The sequence below is a fragment of the Bubalus kerabau genome, chromosome 16 (genome assembly GCF_029407905.1).
Source record: "Bubalus kerabau isolate K-KA32 ecotype Philippines breed swamp buffalo chromosome 16, PCC_UOA_SB_1v2, whole genome shotgun sequence".
NCBI classification, from domain to species: domain Eukaryota; kingdom Metazoa; phylum Chordata; class Mammalia; order Artiodactyla; family Bovidae; genus Bubalus; species Bubalus kerabau.
Window position 1 is genome coordinate 72,522,896 of NC_073639.1, and position 26,881 is coordinate 72,549,776.

The 26,881-nt window shown below is 44.6% G+C and overlaps 1 protein-coding gene across 3 annotated transcripts; it reads left to right on the forward strand.

Annotated features, from left to right (window-relative positions):
* EWSR1 (EWS RNA binding protein 1) lies at positions 1-25,910 on the forward strand. 3 transcript variants are annotated; one of them, XM_055549404.1, is made up of 17 exons: positions 1-299; positions 4,447-4,483; positions 4,623-4,674; positions 5,929-6,055; positions 10,271-10,457; positions 12,364-12,531; positions 14,712-14,923; positions 15,811-15,991; positions 18,750-18,787; positions 19,331-19,363; positions 19,659-19,777; positions 22,610-22,739; positions 23,518-23,640; positions 23,994-24,156; positions 24,523-24,620; positions 25,067-25,319; positions 25,517-25,910. In XM_055549404.1, exons 1-17 carry the CDS (start codon positions 287-289, stop codon positions 25,554-25,556), a joined length of 1,974 nt encoding a protein of 657 aa, XP_055405379.1. In that variant the 5' UTR covers positions 1-286; the 3' UTR covers positions 25,557-25,910. The 3 variants fall into 3 exon arrangements, with proteins under 3 accessions (XP_055405379.1, XP_055405380.1, XP_055405381.1); XM_055549405.1 differs by having other exon boundaries at positions 5,932-6,055; XM_055549406.1 differs by lacking the exons at positions 15,811-15,991; positions 18,750-18,787 and having other exon boundaries at positions 6-299.
* Positions 25,911-26,881: the final 971 nt, after the last annotated feature.

The window sequence follows — 26,881 nt, forward strand, 5'->3', positions numbered from 1 at the left end:
AAAGAACCACTCCGACTCGTCACCGAGATCTGCTCACCCGCCGCGCCCGCCCCTGCGGTGTTATTTTGGTCCGCTCATCACATCCGGGGCTCTTTAGAAAGAATTAGGACTAGAGAGGCGGGCGCGAAGGACGAGAAGTGGCGGGTCATTCCGCCTTCCCCCACCCCCGTGGCGGGGGCCCGATGGTAGCGCCCGAGGTTGCGGGTCTCGCGCCTGCGCAGTGCGGCGTCTAGAGGACCAGCGAGAGGGAGACGGACGTTGAGAGAACGAGAAGGAAGGAGAGAAAATGGCGTCCACGGGTGAGCGTGGTGGGACTGCGGTCGCGCCGGCGACGGCAGGGACGCCTAGATTGGGGGCCGCTCGTCTTTGGGGATGGCAGGGACGACTGAGTGGGCTTTCCCGAGAAGGGTGTGAGGTGCCCGCCGCGGTCTGAGGAGCTCGATGGCCGGCGTCCCCCTCCGCGCCTTCCCCTCCCCCCACCGGGCAGGCCGGCTCTGGAACCTTCCGGCGCCCCCGGCGCGCGGGGGGCTGTAGGCGGCGGGGGCGCGCGGGGCCTGCCTTGGCCTCCATTGTGTGGCGGCGGTCGGGCCCCGAGATCCGGGCCGCTCGCCACGTGGGCGGGGCCTGAGGCTTCGGGGCCCCGCGTGGGGTGGGGGCGGGAGAGCTCGGCCAGGCCTCGGGCCCGGCACCCCGAAACTGGAGGTGGGGCGGGCGGCGGCTCGAGAAGCGGCAGGCCCGCTGTCTTTCTGACTTCTCCCCGCCACAACTCCACTCCCAGGGCCGCAGCCTAGGCCCGAGGTCGATTCTGCCTCATCGAGAAGCCCGGGGCGGGGGGAACAAACATAAAAAGGCTTCGCGGACTTGTGAGCCGAGGGGCGCCAACCTGTGAGCCGGAGCCCCGTCGTCCTTAAAGCCGGGTCGGCTGGCACGTCGTCCAGGGCTGCCGAATTGCCCTCCTCGGCGGGTTCCAGCCCCCAAGCCGAACTTCTGCCCGACTGGGCTTCAAACGGAGCGCCCCCACCCCACGCTCCGCTTTACAACTACCCAGTCAGCTGCTGCTTAAAGTTTTTTTTTTTTTTAAACCATTATTAGTCCTTCTTTCCGCCACAAAAAGCAATTAACTGGCTTCCCAGGGCCATTTTTCATCAAACGCGGAGGGAGGCCTGTTGTATAATGAGGCCAACCCAGTTCGCAAGGCTAGGAATCCACCACCGAAAGACATTTCTTGGCCTTTTTGATTTAGGAGAAACAAAAGGCCTCGGTCGGCGTTTGAATTATGCTTAAGTAATCGTCTCGCACGTTTATTCGCTTAGGTTAAGCCGAGAGAGACTTGTTTATTTCGTGGTCTGACAGAGCGGAAGGAGGCGCGGACTGAAAGCCGGGGTGGGATCTGGAATTTGGTGTGTGGGGTGGTCCTTACCGCCCCGGGGTGTGTAAGAGAGTTTGCAGTCCGTGCACTAACTGCGGTTGTGGATCGGGTGGAGCGATTTTTGCCTCTGGGGTGGTTCTTAGGCAGCCAGACTCCAGGCCTTGGAGGCAGTTAGAGAAGAGGGAAGATGGGAAAAGCTTTGGGTCCTTCCGAGTTTTAATCCGAATAGGGTCCAGAATCCAGCAAGGGCAGGACAGTCTTCAGAGCTCTCCCCAGCTTTGTGGTCTGTACACAAGCAGGTGGTAGATGCTGGCTGTTAGTGCCAGGGTACAGAGTGCCCCTGGAGGAAAGGATTCTGAAACAACCACAGTCCAAGACACCTCCTGGTGGGGAATGGTTTGCTCAGAGCCCTTTCCTCCTCCCTCTTCCCTGCAGTGTTAGGAGTTTGTAACGGAGAGTGCTGCTCTCCCTTCCCCGTTAAAGTTTGGGAAGTACACATGTGTGTGTATTTAAGTGTGTGTGTGTGGACATGACAGTTTTTCGTTCTCCTTTGCTCAAGCTCTGTGTACTGGTGGCCGCCACATACTTGATTAGAACTGCAGTTGTGGTTATGTAGACAGTAGGTCTGACCGGGGGAACTTGGAGGCAGTCCTTGTCTGGACTTAAGTGCCCTGTCCTTCAAGATGACCGGGTTAGGCTAGACCTTTGAAGAGCTTTTTGAGCCCTTAGTTTCTGATGTTACAGCTCTCACGGAGTTGTCCCAAAGTGACTTTAACTTATGATGTAGTCTGAAGCTCCTAACTCGGAACAGTTCGAATCGTGACTGCCTGGAGTTTCTAAAAGCCACCACATTGGGCAATATTCTTAGCTTTTCTTCCTCCTTATTTGGCATATTTAGAAAACTACCTAAAGTATATGTCCTGTTTAGCAAAGAAACTTCCAAGTAACCACCATTCAGACCAAGAAATAGAATATTGCTAGCACTCTTGGTTGGGAATATCCCCAGGAGGAGGATGTGGCAACCTACTGCAGTAATTTTTCCTGGAGAATCCCATGGACAGAGGAGCCTGGTGGGCTACAGTCCAAAGGGGCGCAGAGTCTGACACGACTGAAGCGATTTGGCATAGCACTCTGGAGGCCCCCACCCATAGCCCCCTTTCTTCTCAACTTGTCCTGTTTTAGTGTAGTCTTCAGCTACACGTTTGGGAGTTATTAAAAAAAATAATAATAACTGCTAAATAATCTGACCAGTGTGTAACTGTAGATTTTGAGGCCATATAAAGGTTTGTATGCTGTAGGAAGATAACATAAGTTCTCATGAAACACATTTACCACCTCCCCTAGCCCAGCAGTGTGGGGCTAAATCAGCTGGTTTCCCCTTGATCTGAGATCATTCATTGTTCTATGTCAGCTTTGCCAGTTTTATGTTTTACATAACTGTTGTTGTGTAAAAGTTCTCCTGCAAACATTGAATTTACATGTCAGTGATACAGAACCATTCCTCACACAGAAGCCTCAGAATGTAGGTTGAAATATTTTATTTTTGGTGTTTCATTGTTTCATTGGTGTGTTTATTTTTTAACTAAAACGTTAAAGAAGTGATTTGAATTTTTATGTCACATACAGAGCTAAGATTGCCTTGAACAAATTGATTTGCTCATTATACATAGCCTTTGGTGGTTGATTTGATAATGTTGATGATTCAGGGTTCTGAGTTAAGGATGTAGAGGAAGGAAAGTGGTCTAGTTATGTGTAGAGGTGAAAAATGAACCAAGTTAAAGAGATGGATTCAGCAGAATGCTCTGGGGGCAGGCCAGGTGAACTGCGAAGCAGGCTTCTGTTGGAGTGAGGTTAGAAAACCCCTCTGTGAAGATCTGTCAGCTTTTGCTTTCAGATAAGGCAGTACTTTCTGATTGGAAAGAAAGGACCCTTTGGTCTGCCTTAATGGCGGTATTGTCTTCTGACATATTAATAGAATAAGATAGTAGTTCTTAGGGAGAGCAGAGAATTGGGCAGGATTTTTTAAAAGTATATATAAATGTTTGCTTCAGTAGTCCCACGAAAGCTTCTTAACAGTTTTATTTTCTATTTTCACTATTTTTAGACACCTCAGTGGACCAGAGGGGTTTTTTTCTTTTAAGTCCCTTTTTGTGCATTTGTAGATTTTTTTCAAAAAAAAAAAAGATTATTTATTTGGCTGTGCTGGGTCTTAGTTGCGGCACATTGAATCTTCATAGCGGCATGCAAACTTCTCTCTTGTTGTGGTGCACAGGCTTAGCCATCCTGTGCATGTGGGATCTTAGTTCCCAGACCAGGGATCGAACCCATATCCTATGCTCCAGAAGGCAGATTCCTAACTACTGGACCACCAGGGAAATCAAACTATTCAACCAAAAGATTAAATGCTTTCTCCTCTGCCAATTACGGGTCTTCAGTGGGATTTGTAACGTGGGTAGTTTTAAAATTATAGACGTAACCCCTCATAGGGTCAGAAACCCTTTAGAAACCAGTTTGCAGGATTACATGTGTCATTTTCTGCCATTTCTGTTCAGCCTTCCTAGGGAATTATGGGTGGTCTAACTTGTTTAAGTGAGGGAGTGATTTTTTTTTTTTTTGGAACTAGGTTTTGAAGAGATGTAGCTACTGATGTAACCATTCCAGTATTAAACATTATTATATTGTTGCATGCCTCCTGAGGGTAAAATTTTGGATCCTGTTACATTTATCTTGTCTCCTGTTAGTTTCAGGATGATGATCATGCATTTGAAATGACAGCCAGTGGGTTAAGGGAGGCTTTGTAGTCATGGGAACATGCAAAGTATCTTTGCCAAATCAGCTGATCTTGACCTCATTCACTAGCACTTTGTTCAAATTTTCTGAATGTAACTGGCTTAGACTTATTTTTTGGTTTGGTGTTGAGAGAGAAGAGATACTCATTTGGACCTGTGTTGTCCTGTAGGTCCTCTCGGTACGGTATTTAAAAATTCATCTTCCTGCTGCCTGAATTCCTTCCCTCCTTTTTCTTTCCTCCTCGTAAATTCTGGCTTCACACTATATTCTCTTCTTGTTTTCTCTAGATTATAGTACATACAGCCAAGCTGCAGCCCAGCAGGGGTAAGTCAGATTTTTACAAGTGTACTTTGGGTGTGATTGGTTGCTTTTTTAGAGTACAGAGCCTCCTCTAATTGTAGAGAATTTAGTAATGGAATTTGGATGGTCTGTATTCAGTTCTTGCATTTAATTTCTCTTACAGCTACAGTGCTTACACCGCCCAGCCCACTCAAGGATATGCACAGACTACCCAGGTAATTTTTGAGATAATTATATGTGGCTGCATCCCCAAGTAAACTATTTCCATCAGCCATTAAAACAATAGCTAGCATGAATCTTTTTCAAAAATTAAGTAATGGAAAAGTATAATGTGTTTGAAATCATAAAATGCAGATATTTAAACTTTCACAGTGGGAGTGCCGTTGTAATGAAACCATCCTCAAACTGGGAGTTGCTAGTTCTCCTTTCCTTTCTAGTATTATTTCTCAAGTTACGTGTTTTGCTCCATGCTTGTTCCTTCTACATATTTTGTGTTTGTTTACTTAACTTAATCGTACAGCAGTTTTGCAGAGGAAGGTGATAATATGGCATTTTGCAGATAAAAAATTGTAGTGCATAGATATTACACCATTTGCCCGTGGTTGCACAGTAAGTGATGGGTCAGCTCTTATGGCTGCCTAACTATAGGGCTTCTGAGCTCTTTCTAGTACATGAGCCTGTTTTAAAATTTAGGCCAAAAGATACTAGAAATTAGCTACCTAATGTTCTCAAGATCACCTCAAATTCTGAAATGGTCTGTGGCATAAAAGAATACTAATAGCTCTGTTGTGGAAAGATTCTAGGACAGGCAGAATGTGATGTCTCTAGCAGATCTTACATAACTGGCCATTCAAATCTAGAATGTGATCTTACTGATATCTGAAGGAACAGCTCATACCTTGCCAGGTTTTAAGTATTACTAATATCTAAGTTCAAAATTCAGTACTCATGCTTTACTAATCTAAAGGACACATGTAGTATTCCTCATTTTCTTTGAAGTGGTGTGATAATTTGTAAATCTTTGTCCCATGCTGAAAATCCAGTTTTCAAAGTTGTCTGACAGGTTTTAGCCCCATTTTCATTTTTTTTCTCTTTTCATTTTGTTTTTCTAGCATTTGTTTCTATTTGCTAAAACTGCTGCACCGCATGCTAGCAATTATACATCTTTTCCCTCATTGTGCATCATTTGAGGGCATCTTGTTAATTTCTTGTATCATTAAATTGAGGTTTTTTACCTATTTATCTCAGGAACTTTTTTGTAGTTTAGGAAAATACAAGTGGATTAGATAAGGGGAAACAGGCATTCGTGATATTGTGATCTCATGTCTTTTTTTTTTTTTAATCTTTTTATTAAAAAGCATATTTTTTTACTTTGGTTTTCCAATTTAGGAACTTAGAAGTAAGGTAGTCCATGTTATTGCTAAAATGCTAGATTCATATATGAAGTTCTTGAATTTTTTTTCTTGGAGCAGGCATATGGGCAGCAAAGTTATGGAACCTATGGACAGCCCGCTGATGTCAGCTATACCCAGGCTCAGACCACTGCAACCTATGGGCAGACCGCCTATGCAACTTCTTATGGACAGCCTCCCACTGGTAAGACCCTGGGAGACTTTGGGGTCACGTTACCTAGGGTGTTTGTTAGGGAACTTGCTAGTTGTGCTCTTGGTTATATATTCTAGTTGATACCTTGGCGTCTGGGAATCCTTTACTCTTAGGAGGAGCAGGGTTTTTTGTTTTGTTTTTCCTTTTCCTTACATTCTTCTCGAAGGATCTCTAATAGAATGTGGGTGGGGTAAATTCCAAAGGAAAAAAGAACTTTTTCTTTTATCTATCTTATACAGTGTATTAAATAAGCTCACGACAAAATGGAGAATATATAAAAGATTGTGCTAATGCTAATACTGGGTAAGAATGAGCCTTCTTGAACCGAGCTGCTTAAAAATCGCACTGATTTTCAGATCTGTTTGCTTCATCTGATAGTGTGCCCTCTACTTTTTGTTTTGTGCTTTCCACAGTAGAAGGGACCAGTACAGGTTTGACTATCCTGCTCATTCTTGCATGGGAAATGCTTTCCATCTTGTCTAACCCTGTAATGTTAACCCTTTAGGTGTTTTCATTTGTTTAACCCTCAAACTTTTTAACATCACACACAACAAGGTGCTAATGGAAAATTGCTTCAGGTGCCATTTGCAGATCCATGTCCTTTTTCTTTATGTGATTTTGGGAAAGATTTTGCTTTGTTTTATTTTACATTATTTTGTGTCAAGCCTTAATAATAGTTGTTCACCTTCTCAGAGATATTTCAGATGACTACTTCCCAGCTGATTTCCCCCTTTCCCTCAAGGATAGGTTGCATGATTAGATTTGTTTAGAGGAACAGATTGCCATCCTGCATGTATTATGTTTGTCTGTTGGTTGGTTTCCAGTCCAGACACGTTTTATTTTCCTTTTAAGTATTAATGATGTTATTTTAATCCATAGTATGTTTTAAATATATATGTAACAGCATTTCAGGGAGCAAAAAAGGAACTACTTTAAGAATTAGAATAAATTATATCCTAATACTGGGGTTGAAAGTGGAGTGTGTGAAAATTGTACAATAACTTTTTTATGTTTAATACTGTGTAACATTTCAGGATCCCTACCTTTTCCCCACCCACCCACTCTTGTCATTATTATTGTAAGAGAATATTACTTTTCAAACTATCTTCAGTCCCCAAGTTATATATGGTCTACCAGAGTTGGCAGGGAGAAACTCACCTATGATTTAATTCATTGTGTGACTGTGTCATGGATTGATGGGAAGTATTTCCTAGTCTACCTAATGCATATCATTGAATAGGATGGGAAGTGTGTAAACTTTCTGTGGGTGTTGGCAACTGTAGAAAAACCTGGAACTGAAATTCTGCAGTTTGTATTTTTAACACAGAATTTTGAAATTGTGAGATGAACTTTACATATTCAAGCTGTTACATTTTTAATGAGATGTAATTGACATATATGACATTAGTTTCAAGTGTACAACAAAATGACTCAGTGTTTGTGAGTATTGTGAATTGATCACCACCAGTCAGCATGAATCACCACACATCATCCTTCCCCGCACCCCCCCAACACATACACACACATCATCCTTTTGATGAGAACTTTTAAGATCTTCTCTCCACAACTTCTAAGTATACAATACAGTATACTGCACTTTACTTCCCCGTGACTGATTTATTACAACTAGATGTTTTTAGCTACCTTTAACTCATTTTAAAAGCAAGTGTCATTTGAAGTTAAAATAATACAGCTTTTGGAGTCTCTGAATCATTTTATAGGAACATGATCAAGTCATTTGTAGGAAATACAGTTTCTAGGTTCTGTAGAGCTATGTATTCACTTTGTAGTTTATGGAAGACCTGTCATCTCTCTCCTAATTCTCCCATCAACTTGGGGAGTGTAGGAACTAAAATTAAACCTGGTGAATAAATTGAGGCTGAACCACACCACATGGGACCCCAGCAGTAGTGGTGGTGTGGAGCACACGGAACACTTTTTCCCTCAGCTCATTCTGCCTTTACACATAAAAGTCATTGAATAATTACTGGAAGAAATATATAAAAAGATTCTTTTCTAGAATATTTTAAAATAAAACTTCATGAGGAGGAGCTATATAAATCTTGGCTTATTAATTGGAATGGAAATATTAGACTTTAGGTTGTATTGAAGTTGAACAAAAATTCTGGTGGTTTGTGTGATGTTTCTTACTCTCTATTTTCTTAAATTCATCACCACATGGTAGATATGTTGTCTTTTTTATATTGGTCATTTTTATTGTCATTTTGTTCTATTAATTTTTGCTCATTTTGCTTGGCTGCTTGTGTGGGTATTACAAATTAATTAAAAGATTATTAATCTGGTGTCTATTACTGTAATTTTCAGCACTACAAGGGTCTGTTGATGGATGTTTTTATGACATGAGTTATTGCCCTTATCAGTTTTTGCTTTTTTTAATTGTTGTCCTTATAAATCTTAAAAATGGCTTGTCATGGAGAGGGGAAAAATCTGTGTAGGAGTAATAGGGTAGGTGGAATTAGATTCCAGTTAAATTTAAATAAATGAGTGCTTTATATGGTTGACATTAGGATTCTGCAAAGAAATTTTAAATAAACAGTTGAGATGAATAACATGCCAACTCAAAAAACTTCCAGTGCTTGGGACTCCTGTTTTGTGAAATATGCTTTCATATACGTTTCAACCCAACATATTTGGGAAGGCAGTTACTGTTTTTGTGTATAATTAATTTCAGATTGCCCTGAAATGTTTGAAGAGGAGAAGAAAGTACTCTGTGCTACAGATTGGGGACATTTTAGATTGCACAGAGGGAAATTGATTTTTTTTTTTTTTTTTTGGCTAGTAAGTTCTGTGTAGAGTGAGGACACTGTTCTAACTGAGGTTTGTTATGAGTACTGAAACTTTTTTGCTTTATTGAGATTTGGATTTTTCTTTGATGGACATAAATGCTGAGTGCTTGTTGAATAGGAATAAGGAAAGCCAAGCATCAGGAAAGATCATGCCACCTCTTCTAGGAAAGGGACTCAAGTTAGGAACTGCAGGTTCAGGGGTTGTCATATTCCAAGTCCAAATTCCAGATGGAAGGGCATGGACCCCAGGAATTCCCTGGTGGTCCAGTGGTTAGGGCTTGGGGCTTTCACTCCTGGGGCTTGGGTTCACTCTCTGGTTGGGGAACTAAGGATCCTGCAACCTGCACAGTGCGGCAAAAAGGAAAAGAAAGGGTGTGGACCCCGCCTGGTGTGGCAAAGGCAGGAGCTAGGGAGAGACTGAGCGTGGTCTCTGTGCACCTCCAAGGGCAGGTGTGTGACCCCTGGTTAGGGGACAGCAGGGGCTGTGAAGTCCACCTCCAGTGTTGCTTAGCAGGAAACATACTCATTTGCTCACGATAGGTAAATAGAGAAATGGGGTGGATAACTTGGTGACTACTGGCATCTCAAATGGTTTATGTAAAATGGAACATTAACTTTCAGTGTGTATTTTGGGAGTATTAAGATAATTTATCAAAAAAGTCAAAGAGGAAAACCTTTATTGGTCATATGTACGTAAGCAAATATAATTTGTGGTATGTCTTTATTACTAATGTAATGCTGGTAACTGGCATTTTCTTAGTAGTTTATTACCCAAAACAAAATTAGTGGTTCTTAAAGGGTGTTTAATCAGTTGTTAACATCTCACTGAAAATTAAACACATCTTCTCCACAATTTCCAGTTTCCTTAAACTTGAACTGCCCATGATGCTTGGAACTGAAAGCAAATAATTCCAAATGATAGGTTTTAATGCTAAACTTGTACCTGGATCCTTATTTTGCAGCTACTTTAATATATGTCTTTTACCTCCCTTTCTGGGGCATTGTATTCCTGTTGTAGAGATTTGGGGGATACGTAAGTAGTTAGTTGAAAAACTTGTTTAAGAAGGCCTGCTAGCAAAGCCAGTGTAGAATTTGTGTCCCCTATTGAATCCCTTAAAGGAGGGGGCAAAGGGAGCCCTTTTTTCTATATCAGCATTTCTCTCTTCCTTTCTGTTTGGTGTGGTTTAGAGCAAAAGAGACGGTGCTTTGCTGAAAACTGAGTGTTTTCAGAGAACTTAGGCTTTAAATACTGGTTTGTTGCTACTTTTACTGAAGGGGAGATATTTAAAGGGGCCAAATATCATAATGTTTGAAAGTGATTTATAATTTGTTCTATTAATGAGTGTCCAGGCAGATCTCTGAGGAGCCAGAAATCTGACGTAGCTCTCCTTTGTTCCAGGATATTCTACTCCAACTGCCCCCCAGGCATACAGCCAGCCTGTCCAGGGGTACGGCACTGGTGCTTACGACACCACCACCGCTACGGTTACTACCACCCAGGCCTCCTATGCAGCTCAGTCTGCATATGGCACTCAGCCCGCTTACCCGGCGTATGGACAGCAGCCAGCAGCCACCGCGCCTGCAAGGTAAGGCCCCTCGCCTGCTCCTACTGCCGTAGCCTTGGGCCCCCTCGCCTGCTCCTACCGCTGCAGCCTTGGGCCCCCTCGCCTGCTTCTACGCTGCAGCCTTGGGCATTCAGAAGAGGGCTCAGCCGCCCCCTTGAGAGCACCCTGACTTGGTTCCTTTGCAAAGCTTACTTAGATCTGCTTGGATGTTAACTGTTCTTCACCCAGCACAGTCACACCAGAAATGTTACCCATCATTAAGTAGATCAGTGGTGCCATCCAGGGGCCAGAATAAGAAATGTCACTGAGTGGGTTGTTTGGTTTCAGTAGAATGGGCATTTTGATACGAGGAGGTATTGTATTTATTTTGCTAAACCCAGATGAAAATAGAGGGTGGTTTCCTCACAACAGAACAACTGATGGACTTACAGTTTGATGCTTTTACCTTTGGTTTTATTGACCCTGTAAATGGGTAATAGCTTTCTCTTTGGGAAAAACACTGTAGTTCTCGGGGGTGGGTCGGTTGTAGAATCATGTATTTCAAGAAACAGTCACATGATTCAGTTGTCAGTAAAGGCTGTATCCATATCCAAAGGCAGACATTGGTGATGTGGTTTTCTGTATTGTGTACTGGCTTGGTAATCTAAGTACCACAGGCAAGTATGAATTCTTAACTGGGTACCCTGTTATAGGGTGAATATTTGGGCAAACAGTTCGTACTCTGTGACTGATAAGCAAGTAAACAATATTAATTCTTACTTAACAGAAGATTTCAGGTCTTTGCTTTAGACAGTGCACTTAGGTGGCTTCTGCATACAGTCTTGAAGGAACATTGAATTCTGGTTTGAAAGAAGACTTTAGGGAGTAAACACGAGATCAACTTGTAACCTAGACTTTTTGTCTGCTGTAGAGGTAAGAAATTAGCTCTGGCACACACTCATGAGAGTACTTCTAAAATGCACAGTGAGTAATCAGAGCTACTGAGTAGTTGACATCTTTTAGACAGTCTTCAGTGGTTAGTGTTAAGTGGGTTCCGCTAGTGTCCCAATTCAGTTGACTTAGAATGTCCTCAGATGTTTGAGGTCCCATTTGATGCTCCATTGCAACAGTGTATCCAGTCCATGGCAGGCCGGGGTGGGTGGGAGCAGGTCTATGTTAGTCTTTGAATAAGTCATCCTTTTTGGTTTCTTAATTTTTCAATCCCTCACACTTTATAACAGTAATCTGTCTCCTGATCAGTGATAGCTAGTCACTTCCCTCAGAGAGAGGGAGCTTGTGAACTGTTGCAGCTCTTTGGAGAAAGCAGTACTTCCACATCCTCCCTGGTCTGCCTGCTGATTCTTGGGCTTTGCTTAAAATAGTGCACACTCAACTCTGCTACAACCCTGTTACAGACTTTGGGGTTAAGGGGTAATAAAAACCTCTTTGGTTTTTTTCCCCTTGGGATTAAGATTGGTTTTCATCACTTCACAAGGATATTTCCCAGTTCATCTTGAGCATGAGAGGATGCCATAGACTTATGTAAATGTTACTTTAACCCAGAATTTGCATTGTTGTTAAAGTTTCTTGTTTGTCTTTAATAGTCCTTATTGAGAAAAGGCATTTTCTTCCTGAACAAACCACCTCCCATCCCAGATCTGTTAAATGGGCAGCACAGAGTATTGTAATTGCTTCTATAGCTGCTGACATGAAACAAAAGGAGCGTGTTGATGTCTCTTCCGTGGATGTGATTAAGAGTCTTCCATCTTTAGTGTTCTCTTCCAGCAGAGACCGTTGGACCAACATTGGGTTTTGATGGAGTTCACTTTACAACTGTATTTATTTCCAAGCTCAATCCTAACATTGTTTATTGCTCATAGATTATAGAGTTCTTACTCAAGAGTTTGGTGTTAAGAAAAAAGTCTCACTTTTTTATTTCTCCTTTTAGACCGCAGGATGGTAACAAACCCGCTGAGACTAGTCAACCTCAATCTAGCACAGGGGGTTACAACCAGCCCAGCCTAGGATATGGACAGAGTAACTACAGTTATCCCCAGGTGCCTGGGAGCTACCCCATGCAGCCGGTCTCAGCACCACCATCCTATCCTCCTACCAGGTCAGTCTTCTCTTGCTTGTTCTTGTGGCCAGTGAGCTAGTGGAATAATAGAGCGGATTTTTTTCAGGCTATTGACCAGCTTGCTTTTGCTTCCTCAGGTGAACTGTGTTACCTGACTCTCCCAGGGATAAGCCTGACCACATATTCTACATTAAAACCTCAGTCAAAAACATTTCTAAATATCAGTACATTTTTACCACTGTTTTTTTTTTGTTGTTTTTTTTTTTTAATTTATTCAGATGAGAAACAGTGGCATGAAAGCAGATAAACAGAACCATGGAAGTCACATTTTCCAGGTGCAGTTGAGACAGATCAAGTTGCAGGGCATTATTTTTTCAAAAAGAAAGTTTACCTTAATCATGTAATGTTTAACTTAAAGGTCCATTCTTGCACCAGTCTTAATGGCTAAGCTAAGGCCTTTTTGACTTACGAGTTTATTGTTCTGCATTTTGTCTTAATTAGCCACACCAGCAACTACAGTGTCCAGTTTTGGTTTCTTTAAAGTAGAGGAAAAACTACAGATTGTCTCAGATTTATTTTTTTTGATGCAAGTTTTCAAATGAACTGTCTGAATTGTGTCCTTGACTGTTAACTTGGTTTTGATAGAATTAATATTTCCCCTTTTTGTATTCATTTCATTGGCTTATGTATAAGCAAGCACAGCTGATGGTGTCTCTGTACAGCTTGGAGCAGAAGTGGGCAGGGTTCGAGCATTTCTTCCCAAGGGCCCACCCACACCTGTCATGTTGAGAGCATTGAATCTGGCAAGTTGAACAGGTGTACTTGGTGTGAAGAGAGGCTTTTGAGTCCTAACAGCTTCCCAGGGGCTTCTCTGGTGGCTCCAACAGTAAAGAATATGCCTGCAATGCAGGAGACCCAGGTTTGATCTCTGGGTCTGGAAGATCCCCTGAAGAAGGGCATGGCAGCCTACTTCAGTATTCTTGCCTGGAGAATCCCATGAACAGAGAAGCCTGGTGGGCTACAGTCCATGGGGTTGCAGAGAGTTGGACACATTCTACAGCTGTGGTGAGGGAGGTGCAGACACTTAAAATGATTGTAGTTAGAATTAAAATTGTACTGTGCCTTGTGTTGTTTTTCATTATCATGGTTCATCTAAAGTTTAATATTTCAAGCTTTATTTCTGTGTAAGAGTATCTTTGGTTAGTTTCCCTTCCCTTTAGTTGACATATGTGAAGGTGAATATAAGTCTGATATTCATTTTTCATACAGTACCTTGATTCTGATGTTTCCTTGTCAATCTTTTCCTTATTAATGCCCAGATTCATAGACGATCAGGCATGTCTGGAAGTTTGGAAATATATATATATATATATATATATATATATATATATATATATATATATATATATACCAAAGCAACTTTAAACTTACCCTCAAGAGAAAAGTGGCCACACAAACACACATCAAGTGGCCTTGTACCTTCAGAAAACAAGTCATCACTCCAGGGAATTATGTAGGCAGGCAGCCTTAGAACTGAACACCATACTGAGCTGCCTCGCTTTTCTCAGTGCCTTTTTCTGGGTCAGCCTTCCCTGGGAGCACAGTCTTCCCTTAATACAGGAAGCACCTAGGCTCCCAAACGTGCCTTGAGTTTGGTTGAGAATAACTATTGTTCTGATGAGCACGTGTGCCTGCGTGTGTGTGCTCAGTCGTGTCCGACTCTTTGCGACCCCATGGACTGCAGCCTGCCCGACTCCTCTGTCCATAGGATTTCCCAGGCAAGAGTGCAAGAGTGGATTGCCATTTCTTCTGCAGGGGATCCTCCTGACCCAGGGATTGAACCTGTGTCTCCTGTATTGGCAGGTGGAGCCTCCTAACCCTCCACTACTGCACCGCCTGGGAAGCCCTGTTTTAGTAAAGGTGGGGGAGGTAAAGGGGGAAAGTCTTAATTAAGGTTGTACATATTATAGATGGGTTCGTCGTGTATGTGTGTGTGTGTGTGTTGTATAATACCCTCTCCTATTCAGATCTTGATTCTAAATACTTTCTAAATACAAAAATACTTTGCTCATTTTAAGTTCAGCATGTTAATATGTAAAAAGTAACTACAGTTTTAAGGGTTTCTATGTCACATACTGGGAATGTCTCTTACACTTAGGGGACCTAAAATAACAAGCCTCTCCTAACAAACTGTTTTGTTTTGTTTTGTTTTTTCTCAGCTACTCCTCTACGCAGCCGACTAGTTATGATCAGAGCAGTTACTCCCAGCAGAACACCTACGGGCAGCCGAGCAGCTATGGACAGCAGAGTAGCTATGGTCAACAAAGCAGCTATGGGCAGCAGCCACCCACTAGTTACCCCCCCCAGACTGGATCCTACAGCCAGGCTCCAAGTCAATATAGTCAACAGAGCAGCAGCTACGGGCAGCAGAGTGAGTTGCTAAGAGAGAAAACCAAATAAGAATGGTTGTGTTTGGAGTTTCTGAAATGGGGAAACACTCTTTACCACTGTGTGCTTTTGAACTCCAGGATGCATCTTGAGGGTATCATATCCTGGCTAATAATCCTGGCTTTTCTCCAGTTTAATTGTTGTTAGTATGCCTTAGGAGAAAAGAGAGTTTGTAACTGACCAGAGAAAAAGTTTCAGACTGCCAGCCCTGCTCTGGGGAGGTTATATGCAGTGAGTGAAGCCAGCTTTTCTTATGGCCTGCCCACCCCAGTTGATTAAGAGAGCGTGAGCAGGTAGCTATCGAAGACTCTTGCAGTTTTTATAGTTAAAAAGATACTGTGTTTTTATTTTGTTTTTTTGTTCACATTCATAAGACAAAAATTTTTGTGGAATGTTGTTATGTGGAAAAGTAACCAAAAATTTAAAAAGTTGTCTTCACAATTTAGTCTTTGCCTGGATTGTTGTCTTTAAATCGCACCCATGAGTGTGTCTCATCATGACAGTGGGCAGTGCTTCTTGATGGAGACTACCCCTTAGCAACCCCCAAGAAACCTGACCCATTTTTGTTTTCACTGTGGTTTATAGAACAGTTTTTTAAGGCATCTTGGGATACAGAACCCTGTGAACTGTTGGTCAGAGTCCTATTTTTGTTTGAGAGTGGTTTTTCCCTAGGCAAACTTTATGAGATTACTTCAGCCTTTTTTGTTGAACTTCATAAAAAGCTTACTGATAGGGGGACTTAATCAGATGTAAAGAAGATGGGACCTCGGTTAGTGCCTTGCAGTTGAGAATTCTATGATTCCAGGAGAAAGTACGACAGCAGTGGTGTAAATGCTGATCCATGGCTTACAGATGTGACTCTTTCCTCAGGTTCATTCCGACAGGACCACCCCAGTAGCATGGGTGTTTATGGGCAGGAGTCTGGAGGATTTTCCGGACCAGGAGAGAACCGGAGCATGAGTGGCCCTGATAACCGGGGCAGGGGAAGAGGGGGATTTGATCGTGGAGGCATGAGCAGAGGTGGGCGGGGAGGAGGACGCGGTGGAATGGGGTAAGAGCAAACCTTTTCTCCTTTTACCTAATTTTGTTTCATCCATAGGATTTTCAATGGAAAGAAGGGACTGAAAGACATGGGAAATTTATTTCTGCATTTCCATGGGTAGTCTGATGAGCCCAAGCCATCTTGCAGACATGGAAATGCCGTCTCTGTGGCATATCTATAGAGGCAGTTCGCTTTTTTCAGTGCCAGTCGCCTGGGTTGGGTGGGGAGAACAAAGAGTGGTTTTGAAACTAGAGCTTTCAGTCCCCTTCCTGGTTTCCAGAGGCCAAAGGCCTCCTGGGTAATAGATTTGGGATGGAACACACACAACCCTTCTAACAACCCTAGGTGTTTGACTAATTGCTTCTGAATGATTGTCTTGAAATACCTGGTGTATATACTGCAGAAAAGGAATGCAGCTGTTTTCCACAATGTTTGTCCCCAACTTCTGTTTATACTTGGAACTATTGAACATAATGATGAAGATCTTGGTCCCATAACCCTTGAACTATGGCCTGAGGTGCACCTGGTGTACAGAGAAGTCTAGTAGCTTTGTACAGCGTAATGTATATAATTGTAGAAGCACTCTCCCCAGTGGAGATTTTGAGAAGTCTAAATCGGTTTGACCATGTTGATGGATGGCACAACCTGGTTTAGAAAACTTTGTTTAGAGGAGTAACATGAATCTGCTACCCCACCCTTCCCCTCCCTCCTCCCACATCCTTTTCCCTTTCTGGTGTCTCTGCTTTGATGAAGGTGAGGTGAAATGTTGGTTAACATAATCCAGAAGGCTTAGTTCTGTGTGTGTTCTGTCCCTGTATAAACTAGTAAAAAAAAAAAAAAAAAGTTATGCAGAATGTTGGTGTAGGTATAAATTGGATTTGGTGCCACTGTTGGTTCAAGGAAAAACTGAATAGAATTTCTTTAGAAGTGTATTTCAAGATTAACTATGTAATTGATTTTTAAATTTTATATTAACAAATCTGTTTACTGCTGAACAATACTAGTTTAAAATATTGCTTTGCATATTCTGCATAACTTAAGTCTTCAGTGAAATCTTTATTGGAAGAAAGTCATTTTATAAGATGCAAAAATTGATGAGTAATTTGGTATAAAGTAGAATCAATCTTCTGATTTGGAGAATATCATTCCATTATAAAGGTTTCACTTCTTTACCGATGTTTTAAATAGATGTAGACACTTGAAATCACTATCATCACGTCTCCAATCATTTAGACTCCTTAGTATTTTTCAATTGCAAAACCAATTTTAAGTTTATTCATTTCAATTCTCCAGAAGTAATAATTCTACTAATTTTGCTAGATTTTGCTAGTAGAGGGTGTTCCCTCTTTCCCAGTGAGAAGTCTCTGCTGAAGCCATAGGAAACACCGTGGCTCTCCCCACAGGCTTCTCAGCAGACTGTGACGCGGTCTGCGGGACCCTGTGGGGACAATACAAGAGCCTCCCCCGCCCCTCTTTTTTTATTGTGGTGTGGTGATGGTTTTCAGTGTCTTCTGCAGGTAAGGCACTCAATGTTGTTAACATGCCCTTTTTCATTGCCTCAGTATTTTGATATTTTCATTGGCTGTTAAACGTGGAAACTTTTTAACATGCTTTGTCGCATTTATATGCTACAGGTTACAAAGTGAGAGCCTTGTATACACTTCAATACTTAAAAAGTACCCGTACTCAGTACTCAGCCGGCAGCATAATGAAAAGTGGGACTAGACACGGTGTCCATATGGAGAGGAAAAATATACATAGAATATTTTTAACAAAATGTATTCATTGTATAAATGGAACCTTCTGTAACTTGGGTAACTGCGTACTTGTTGTTTGGTAATGAACCAGAGGAGGTACAATACTCTAGAATTGTGTAACATTAAAGTGTAAACTTTTGTGTTTAAAGAGAGAGAACATTTTATGGTGTGTACTTTTAAAAAGGAAGCAAAGCTGCATGCAACAGCTTGAAATTGTATATTCAGGTATTAAAGGTGCAATACTGGTTAGAAAAACGCGAGGCCTCCCACTGAGGAGCTGCCTTTTATTTAAGAGAAAACCTAAAAGGCCCAATTCTTACTCTTCCCCTTTCAAAATACATAAGGCAGTGATTTATGCTGCCGTTGTCTTGATCTCAATTGACTTGTCTATAAAGTTGCACCCCCAGTCTGTGGAGCCTTGGTGTTTGTTGTAAATTCTCCTTTCACAGCGATTGTTAAACCCATTAGTGCCCTGCAATGTGTGGCTTTATGCTGAAGACCGGCTGGAAGCGTCCTCTGGTGTCTGTCGTAGGCCTCTACTGTGGTGTCTCCTGCTTTTTATAAACTGTGATTGTTAAGAAGCCCAGGGCCTCACTTGGCTCTCCCCTGGGAGAGGTTGAGGGTGCACCTTTATGAACATGAAAAGGTTCATCACAGCAGTTACCTGGCTTGCTGCTCCTCGCCACACAAGCTCTCCCTGTTTTTCAACTGATGGGGTGGGTGTTTGGGATGTATTTTTCCCCCAACTTGCCAAGTATTGCACTATTAATACCAGCCCCTGAAATGAAAGGAATCAACCACACTGGTGTGTACAATCAGACAAGCAAGGTTGTATATAAAGGAAATTTGAGCAAGCTGCCCTGAAGAAAGGCATAGTGACAAGATGAGAGAGATGCATTGTTTGGAGATGTGTTTAGCCAGTGCCCTTCTTCCCCACGAGCCCCCCCAAGGCTCAGAGCGGTACTGGCTTTTAAAGGGAAAGGCCTTCATTTCTTCGTTTATCCCCCCAGCAGCGCTGGAGAGCGAGGTGGCTTCAATAAGCCTGGTGGTAAGTTTTTGAGTATTACCATGGATAGTGTTTAAAAAAAAAAAAATACAGTCAGTTTTTAGAAAACTATAATTTTTTATTAGTTTGATAAGTGGTTTAAAAATGATCTCTACAAAAGAGACTAATGGGTACTGCCGGCACTGTCTTAGGGGTAATAAGGTTAACCCACGGTTACAAAACAAAGGGTGACTTGGAGTATTGAGCAACTGCTTCTGTAATATGGGGGAGAGTACATTTTTAAAATTTGGTTTATTTGGAGGAAAAAAAAATTGACTTAAATTTAACACTAATTTGGCACGTAAGCACTGAGAGTGTATTTGGTTAATGGTTTAAAAGCAAACTCTGAGCAAAGGAAAAGCAAACCCTAGCAAACCTGTCACAGATGTTAAAGGGGCACTGCTCCATTTTAGCAGTGCGGGTCATTTTGAATTTAATGAAGCCCCATCAAACGGTGGTATAGTAGATAGCTATGTGTGTTTGTAAGGTTTGTAGCTTGCAAGACGTGCACTAATAATATTTTGTATGATCTTTCCTGGTTGGCAGGACCCATGGATGAAGGACCAGACCTTGATTTAGGTAATTTTGAATCCCTGGAATTTATGTTGTGCTTTGTAATTGCATAGCCCAGAAGTGAGTGTGTGTTGGAGTTCAGCAGCCAGGTAGATGAGTGGAATACTCTCGCTGTCGAGAGCAGTTTGGGGCTTCCTTTATCTTGAGTAAACAAAAATATGCCAAAAGTTCCATCTCATTCTTGTTAGTAAGGTTGGTAGTTCTCTTGGCTTTGTGATGAATGCTAGCCGGTAGTAGTGACCATTGGTTAATCAGCCCCGATGGATACATGACAGTAACTGCCCCTCCTTTCCTCGGGAAGGCCCACCTGTAGATCCAGATGAAGACTCTGACAACAGTGCCATTTACGTGCAAGGCCTGAACGACAGTGTGACTCTTGATGACCTGGTGGACTTCTTTAAGCAGTGCGGAGTCGTTAAGGTGAGTAAGAGCATGACCTTGTGGGCTGGCAGACCTGTAACCACAGGGCATTTTGAAGAGAACTGACTTGGAGAGTTTCTGAAGTAGCTTGATTTTTTCCTTCTGGACTGTCCATATGTGGTTTGCTCCTTAAAATACAAAAAGCAGAAAGCGAAAAATACCATTCTATAGCAAAGAAATCCTAAACATGGTTTAAGCATATTTGATAACTCAGGGTCACTTTTATAATTATAAAGTTAATTGTAAGAATATTTACATGAACTTTTTTGGGGGAGGAAATATAGACTATAATGTTTTTAAAAATAACATTTATGTGTACCTATCCCAGCATAGGCGCAATAGGGCTTTATGAGTACCTTTGAGGTACCTGGTATATGTCTTCCTTTCCTGGTTTTGTCCCTTCTTCCCACTCGAATCCTGAATTGTATCATTCCCTTTCTTTATAGATGTACCTCAATAATATTTTGTTTAACATAATTTTGAAGAGTATTAAAACACTACTGTAAGGCAACACCATTCTGGACATACACTGGGAACAAACAGATGAGAACCCTTAAAGTTTATGTATAGTGTAGAACATGTTGTAAAGAAGAATATAGTTGTGCTGTGTCCAGTGATCATAATTCTTAAGGATGAAAATAAATACAGCAAAATAGGAAAGGGATAAAATGAGGAACAGAGCCAGTCCAAGTGGGGAATAATTTCAGAACAACAGCAGGAATAGTGAGACAGGAACTTGCCTGGCAGTCTTGAAGAAGCTGGAGTGGCTAGAAAGTTTGGTCTGAGCTACTGTGATGGTTACCAATTAGATGAGGAAAACTAAGAGAAACTGGAATTTTGAGAAGGGTTGAGGAGGGTCCCTAGGTCAAAATCTCAAAGTTTGGGCATCCTATATTTATTTGTGGTGGTAAGTTCTGTAAAGTTGCTACAGACACTGAATTAGTGAATGCTGAGCCATCGCCCCAGAACTATGTACACACATCTCATGTAGATTATAATCACAAATTCACAGTTCATCCTGATAAATCCTACTCGTTTTACAAAGAAAAAGGTTGGGAAGTGGGACTTGCCTGAGTTGGTATTCAGAGTTGTCCAGGTAGTCCCAGAGCCAGAACTTGTTACAGAACACTGCCCCCGACCTCTGGTCATTCTAGGAGAGCTAGAACGGGAGGGAAGACATTGTCTTCCTCTGCAGGGAACATGTGCATCCGGCCACACGTTTTTCACTTTCTGTTTATTGCCACAAATAACCACAGAAAGTGCCACAAGTATTGATTCTGGAGTGACAAATACTTGAATCCACGAATAATGAGAACTGACTATACCCAGGTGTAGGACTGCTGCTTCCTAAGGTGTGTATCTGGCCAACCAGTGTAGACTCTTCACGGCACGTCCACCACAGCCTCACCAGGAACCGTGTGTGTGTGTGTGTGTGTGTGTGTGTGTGTGTGTTTTAAACTTCCAGTAATCTGGTAGAAGAAAGTGGAAATGTAGTTTGCTTTTCCTTGATGGTTAATAATGTTATAACGGCATCCTGTCTTCTCTGAAACGCCTGTTTGTGTCTTACACACACTTTTCATCAGGTTGTCTGTCATTTGTTGATTTATATGTGGTTCTTTATATTGTCTGAATGCCTATCTTTGTCTTTGTTGCAAATACAAGTCTTCCAGTTTGTGGCTCAGTTCTGAAAGGGCGGGTGGGAGATCATACCACTCTGCTTGCAGGATCTTCGCTCCCCAGCCAGGGGCTGGGCCTGTGCCCTTGGCAGTGAAAGAGAATCCTCACCTCTGGACCACCAGGGAGTTCCCTGAGGCTCACATTTTTTACTCACTCTCTTTTGATGAATAGGAATTCTTACTTTTTCAGTCATTACCTTACTGAGTTGTGTCTTTATGTTTTTTATCGCAAGACCTTTATTCCACAACAGCTTTTTGAAAGGCCTGCCTTCTCCCTGGTGGTGTATAGTGCTGTCACACAAAGCACCACACCTGGGTCTGTTTCTTGGCTCCATATATACTTCTTGTTCATTTGTGTGATCCTGTGCTAGCAGCTCTGCTAATTATTCTGTGCTAAATCTTGATCTCTAGTAAGGCAGATTCTTGTTTCATTCTTTTTACCTCTTGTTCTCCTATCTATACATTTTCAAACCAATTTTATGACGTTTAAAACCCCAGTTAGGGGACTTCCCTGGTAGTCGAGTGGTTAGGGACTCCATGCTTCTATGCAGAGGGGAAGGTGCGATCCCTGGTCGAGGAGCTGAGACCCTACGTGCCTCCTGGTGCAGCCAAAAACCACACACACACACACACGGTGTTTCCTGAATTTATAAGAATTTGAGAATTGACATTTTTATGATATTGAGTGCTTTGCTCCCATCCCCCATTAACATTGTATTTGTCTATTAAGCCTTAGGTAAAGCCTATCTCCTTAAAAGTTTTGCAGATTTTTATTTTTTTCATGAATGGGCTGTTTTGGAATGGATTTTGTGATCCATCTATATAAATCGTTGGTAAATCATAAATTTCTACTTGTGAATTATATAGTATATTGTCTCTTTGGGTATGTAGGATTTATTCCTAGTTAAGAAAGTAGTGTTTACCATCAAGTTTGTAAAATTAAAGATTTTAAATTATATAACCCATCATTCAGACCACTATTTTGTCACATTTCCTTTGTCTTTATATGCCCTTTATAAAACATAGGCATCAGTACATGTATATAAGTTACTTCTTTTAAGCTCTATACATATTTTCACGTATCACTAGACACATAAATGTGTATCTGAAAACTAGTATTTCTGGTCATAGCTTGATTATGCTCTTTTATGCCTAGATGAACAAGAGAACTGGACAACCCATGATCCATATTTACTTGGACAAGGAAACAGGAAAGCCCAAAGGCGACGCTACGGTGTCTTACGAAGACCCAGCAACTGCCAAAGCTGCTGTCGAGTGGTTTGATGGTAGGAGCCCTGGGTCGGAGGGTGCGCCCGGCCCTCCTGGCTCTGCCTCCTCGGGGCACACAGAGGGTCTGGGAGCAAGTGTGGCGAGGGTCACCTTGTGGGTAAAGGTCTTGTGCTCGAGTATGTCATTCTGTTAGAATGATTTTCTCTTCATGTGGCTCTAGGGACCAGGGACAGATAGGCTGTCCCTCTGTGTAGCTTAGGGTGTGCAGGAAGGAGGACTCGGGAGGCAGAGGAGCAAGGAAACCCTCTCTCTGCTCCTGGAGGAGCGCTGGGGGTGTCCAGGCGGCAGCTTGCCCTGCTCCCCCCTCAGCCATACGAGGACCAGGCACTGACCTGGGGTTGAGATCCCTTATTTTCGGTCGTTCTCATTCAGATCCACTTGCTTCTCTAAGAACAGATGTCATGAGGTGCAGAAAGCCCCACAGACCCCTCAGCTATGCACATTTGCGGATATATATATATATATATATATATATAAAATGACTTTGGTGTTGATCCTGGAATTTCAGTTCTCACAAAACCAACTTGAAAGTGTCACCAAGTTCTGTCTCCTCTCAGCCATTTCCTGCTCTCCTCCTCACCCTATTAAGGCTTTTCTGGCCTCGCCTGTAAGTCTTAGGGAAGACTGTGGGAAGACACTGATGCAGTGGGAATGGTTGAGTTTGATAACGGGGTGCAGTTGGTGAAAAAAGAGTTGTGTAACCTTACCTGATCCCCTCAAGGGGAGGAGGAGTTGGACTTTGGGAGTGATGAGTGTTCTCCTCTCTTTTTCTAGGGAAAGATTTCCAAGGGAGCAAACTTAAAGTGTCTCTTGCTCGGAAGAAGCCGCCCATGAACAGCATGCGGGGAGGGATGCCGCCGCGCGAGGGCAGGGGGATGCCGCCGCCGCTCCGAGGAGGTATTCACCGGGGCTCTCTGGGCTCTGCTCTGCTGCTCTGAACGTTCTCGGTGCACTTGTCTCTGAGGAGCTTGGTTTCTAGAGTGAAAGCCGGCCCCTTAGGGATACGGAAAGGTGTGTAGAGTCAATACTAGTATTGAGTACTGACAGCAGAAGACGAGGAGGGCTTGATTGGTCAGGGAGGCTGGGAGCCCTGGGAACCATGCTGCTGGGGGTCAGCCCTTGGGCTGCCTTTTGTTTCTTCTGCTTTGGTCCCTCACATGTGTGAGGAGACCTGTCCTCCAGCTGTAGGGACGGACCACAGGGACACAGAGCTGTGCCCAAAGAGGTGATTCGCTGTTTCCTTACTGCAGGTCCAGGGGGCCCAGGAGGTCCTGGAGGACCCATGGGGCGCATGGGAGGCCGTGGAGGAGACAGAGGCGGCTTCCCACCAAGAGGGCCCCGCGGTTCCCGGGGGAACCCGTCTGGAGGAGGAAACGTCCAGCACCGAGCTGGAGACTGGCAGTGCCCCAACCCGTATGTACTAATCCCCGCTCCCATCCCGGAGAGGCCTGCCTGCGGGCTTCCTTGGTCTAGAGCAGCCTGACCCTGACCCGGCTGTGGGGTGGGCGGCCCCGTCAGTCCTTACCAGCTGCCGTGGCGCCTTCGGGAGACGGTCACAGTCTACTGGACTCGGGCCCACCTGCACGTGCTTGTCCACACGCTCGGCCGGATCAGACCCTGGTCCTGTGCTGTGCTGCCTGAGGCTGCGGCTGCAAAGCCATTTTCTGTAGTCAGATCCTCTGAGTGGAGTTGGACCCTGACTCCTGTTTGTGGTGGTTTCTGCTCGGGCGTGGCTTGTTTGGTGGGTGGTTTCCGTTGTGATGTAATTTTATCACGCAGGGGCTGTGGGAACCAGAACTTCGCCTGGAGAACAGAGTGCAACCAGTGTAAGGCCCCAAAGCCTGAAGGCTTCCTCCCACCGCCTTTCCCGCCCCCGGGTAGGTACCCGCAGCTTCTTGGCACTAAACCTCTTATTAGCTCCATGAGCTTGGTAACCAGCTGCCCAGGGTCAGGGTGGGTTCAGCAGGCGCAGCCCTGACCTTTGAACAGCACAGGGGCCCTGACTCGCTGTGCAGTTAAAAAAATCCCCTTAAATTTCACCATCCGCCCTGCGCCTCCATGTTTGTGGTTCCACATCCTTGGATTCTACGGACTGCAGATTGGGTAGTACTGTACTTCATATTTGGTGGCGGGAAAATTAATGTGTAAGTGGACCCCCGAGCGTTTCAAACCTTTGTCGAAGGGTCACCTGCGGTCCCAGCGTCAGTTCTGAACTGTGACCTGGTGTGCAGTGAAGGAAGCGCTGGGCCTGCTCTCCGCACGAGGCCTCTGCGCTCAGCGTTCTGTCCTGGCACTGAGTGTCTCTCCTGCGCTGTCCCCTCAGGCGGTGACCGCGGCAGAGGTGGCCCTGGAGGCATGCGGGGAGGAAGAGGTGGCCTCATGGACCGCGGTGGTCCTGGTGGAATGTTCAGAGGCGGCCGTGGTGGAGACAGAGGTGGCTTCCGTGGCGGCCGGGGCATGGACCGCGGTGGCTTTGGTGGTGGAAGACGAGGTGGCCCTGGGGGACCCCCTGGACCACTGATGGAACAGATGGGAGGACGACGAGGCGGGCGAGGAGGACCTGGAAAGATGGATAAGTACGTGGGGGTGAACCAGCTGGGGGGCCTGGGCCATCAGCCCCTTCCCCCGGAACAGGTCTCACCAGCCCCGGGCGGGAGGCGGGCGGCTGCCCTGAGCTGGGGCTGGGCTTCCTCTCCACACCGACCCCCCCGCCCCGTCATCACCCCCCACCTCCCCGTCGTCACCCACCAGCCCCTTCCCTTCTGCCCGGCAGAGGCGAGCACCGTCAGGAGCGCAGAGACCGGCCCTACTAGACGCAGAGACCCGCAGAGCTGCATTGACTACCAGATTTATTTTTTAAACCAGAAAATGTTTTAAATTTATAATTCCATATTTATAATGTTGGCCACAACATTATGATTATTCCTTGTCTGTACTTTAGTATTTTTCACCATTTGTGAAGAAACATTAAAACAAGTTAAATGGTAGTGTGCTGAGTTTTTTTTTCTTATTTTAAAGATGGTTGTTTAAGACTAAACAATGGGAACCCCTTGTGAGCATGCTCAGTATCATTGTGGAGAACCAAGAGGGCCTCTAACTGTAACAATGTTCATGGTTGTGATTTTTTTTTTTTTTTAAATAAAATTACAAATGTTTATAAACAGTCACCCTTCTCCGCCTCTGTTCCGCATCCACCACATACCTACTTGGACGTGCACCCCTGACCCCCCGGGACGCCTGGGTCTCCGCTTGTTCAGGCGTCCTGACCGCCCTCAGGTGCCAGCCTCCTGGGTGTCTCACCCGGCCCCCTCCCCCCACCCCATTCCCAGAGGGGAAGTGTCCCCCTGTCCTCATGGACTCCGTTCCCGCAGGCCTCAGCCCAGACTGTCCCCACCAAGACCCAGTCCCGGCTTCTCGCCGCCCCCCTCACCCAGCGAGGCCGCCTTTGCTGTTCTCGGACCGCGCCCCGCCCCCCCCCCCCCCCCCCCCCCAGGACTCCCGCCGCGCCTGCCACGACCCCCAAGAGGCCCTAGGACCTGAGCTGCCCCCTCAGCCTGCCTCCCTGCGGTCCCACCACGCGGGCCAGTGTGTCCCTGCCGGAGGCACGGATGCCCCCCCAAGGCCCGAACACGTCCAAGATGCCGCCGGGCTCCTACACTGTGCCAGGCGCTGCCCCAGCACGTCCAGCTCCGTGGGTCGGCGCCCTGGGGGGTGCCTCAGAGCCTGTGCTCACACACACACACACACACAAACACACGTATCCTGGGCCTCAGAGCCTGTGCGCGCGCACACATGCATCCTGGGGCTAAATGCCTGATGCCCGTCAGCTGCCTCCCCGGCCGGCAGCCAGCTGCCGCAGGACAGCCACCAAGTGTGACCGGTCTTTGGGCTGAAGCCGCCCCGGGTGCCTGCTGCACCTCGGCCTCGGGTGGCACTGCCCTCAGATGCCCTTTCGCAGCCCTGACCCCAAGGCTGCGCACAGGCGGCTGGAGCCCACGGGCGCGGCCCCGCTCCTTGCTCTCAGGAGCTCCCAGTAACACACAGAACAAATTTTCCAGCACAGGCTTGTGGCCCCACAAGGCCACCCCGCAGGTCCAGGTGCAGGTTGAAAGGTCAGTTGAGACGGGTGTTGTTGAGA

Coding starts and splice junctions, on each gene's coding strand:
- EWSR1 (XM_055549404.1), top strand. Junction 15,992..18,749: donor GGAGGACGCGGTGGAATGGG/GTAAGAGCAAAC, acceptor TTATCCCCCCAG/CAGCGCTGGAGAGCGAGGTG. Junction 25,320..25,516: donor GGACCTGGAAAGATGGATAA/GTACGTGGGGGT, acceptor TCTGCCCGGCAG/AGGCGAGCACCGTCAGGAGC.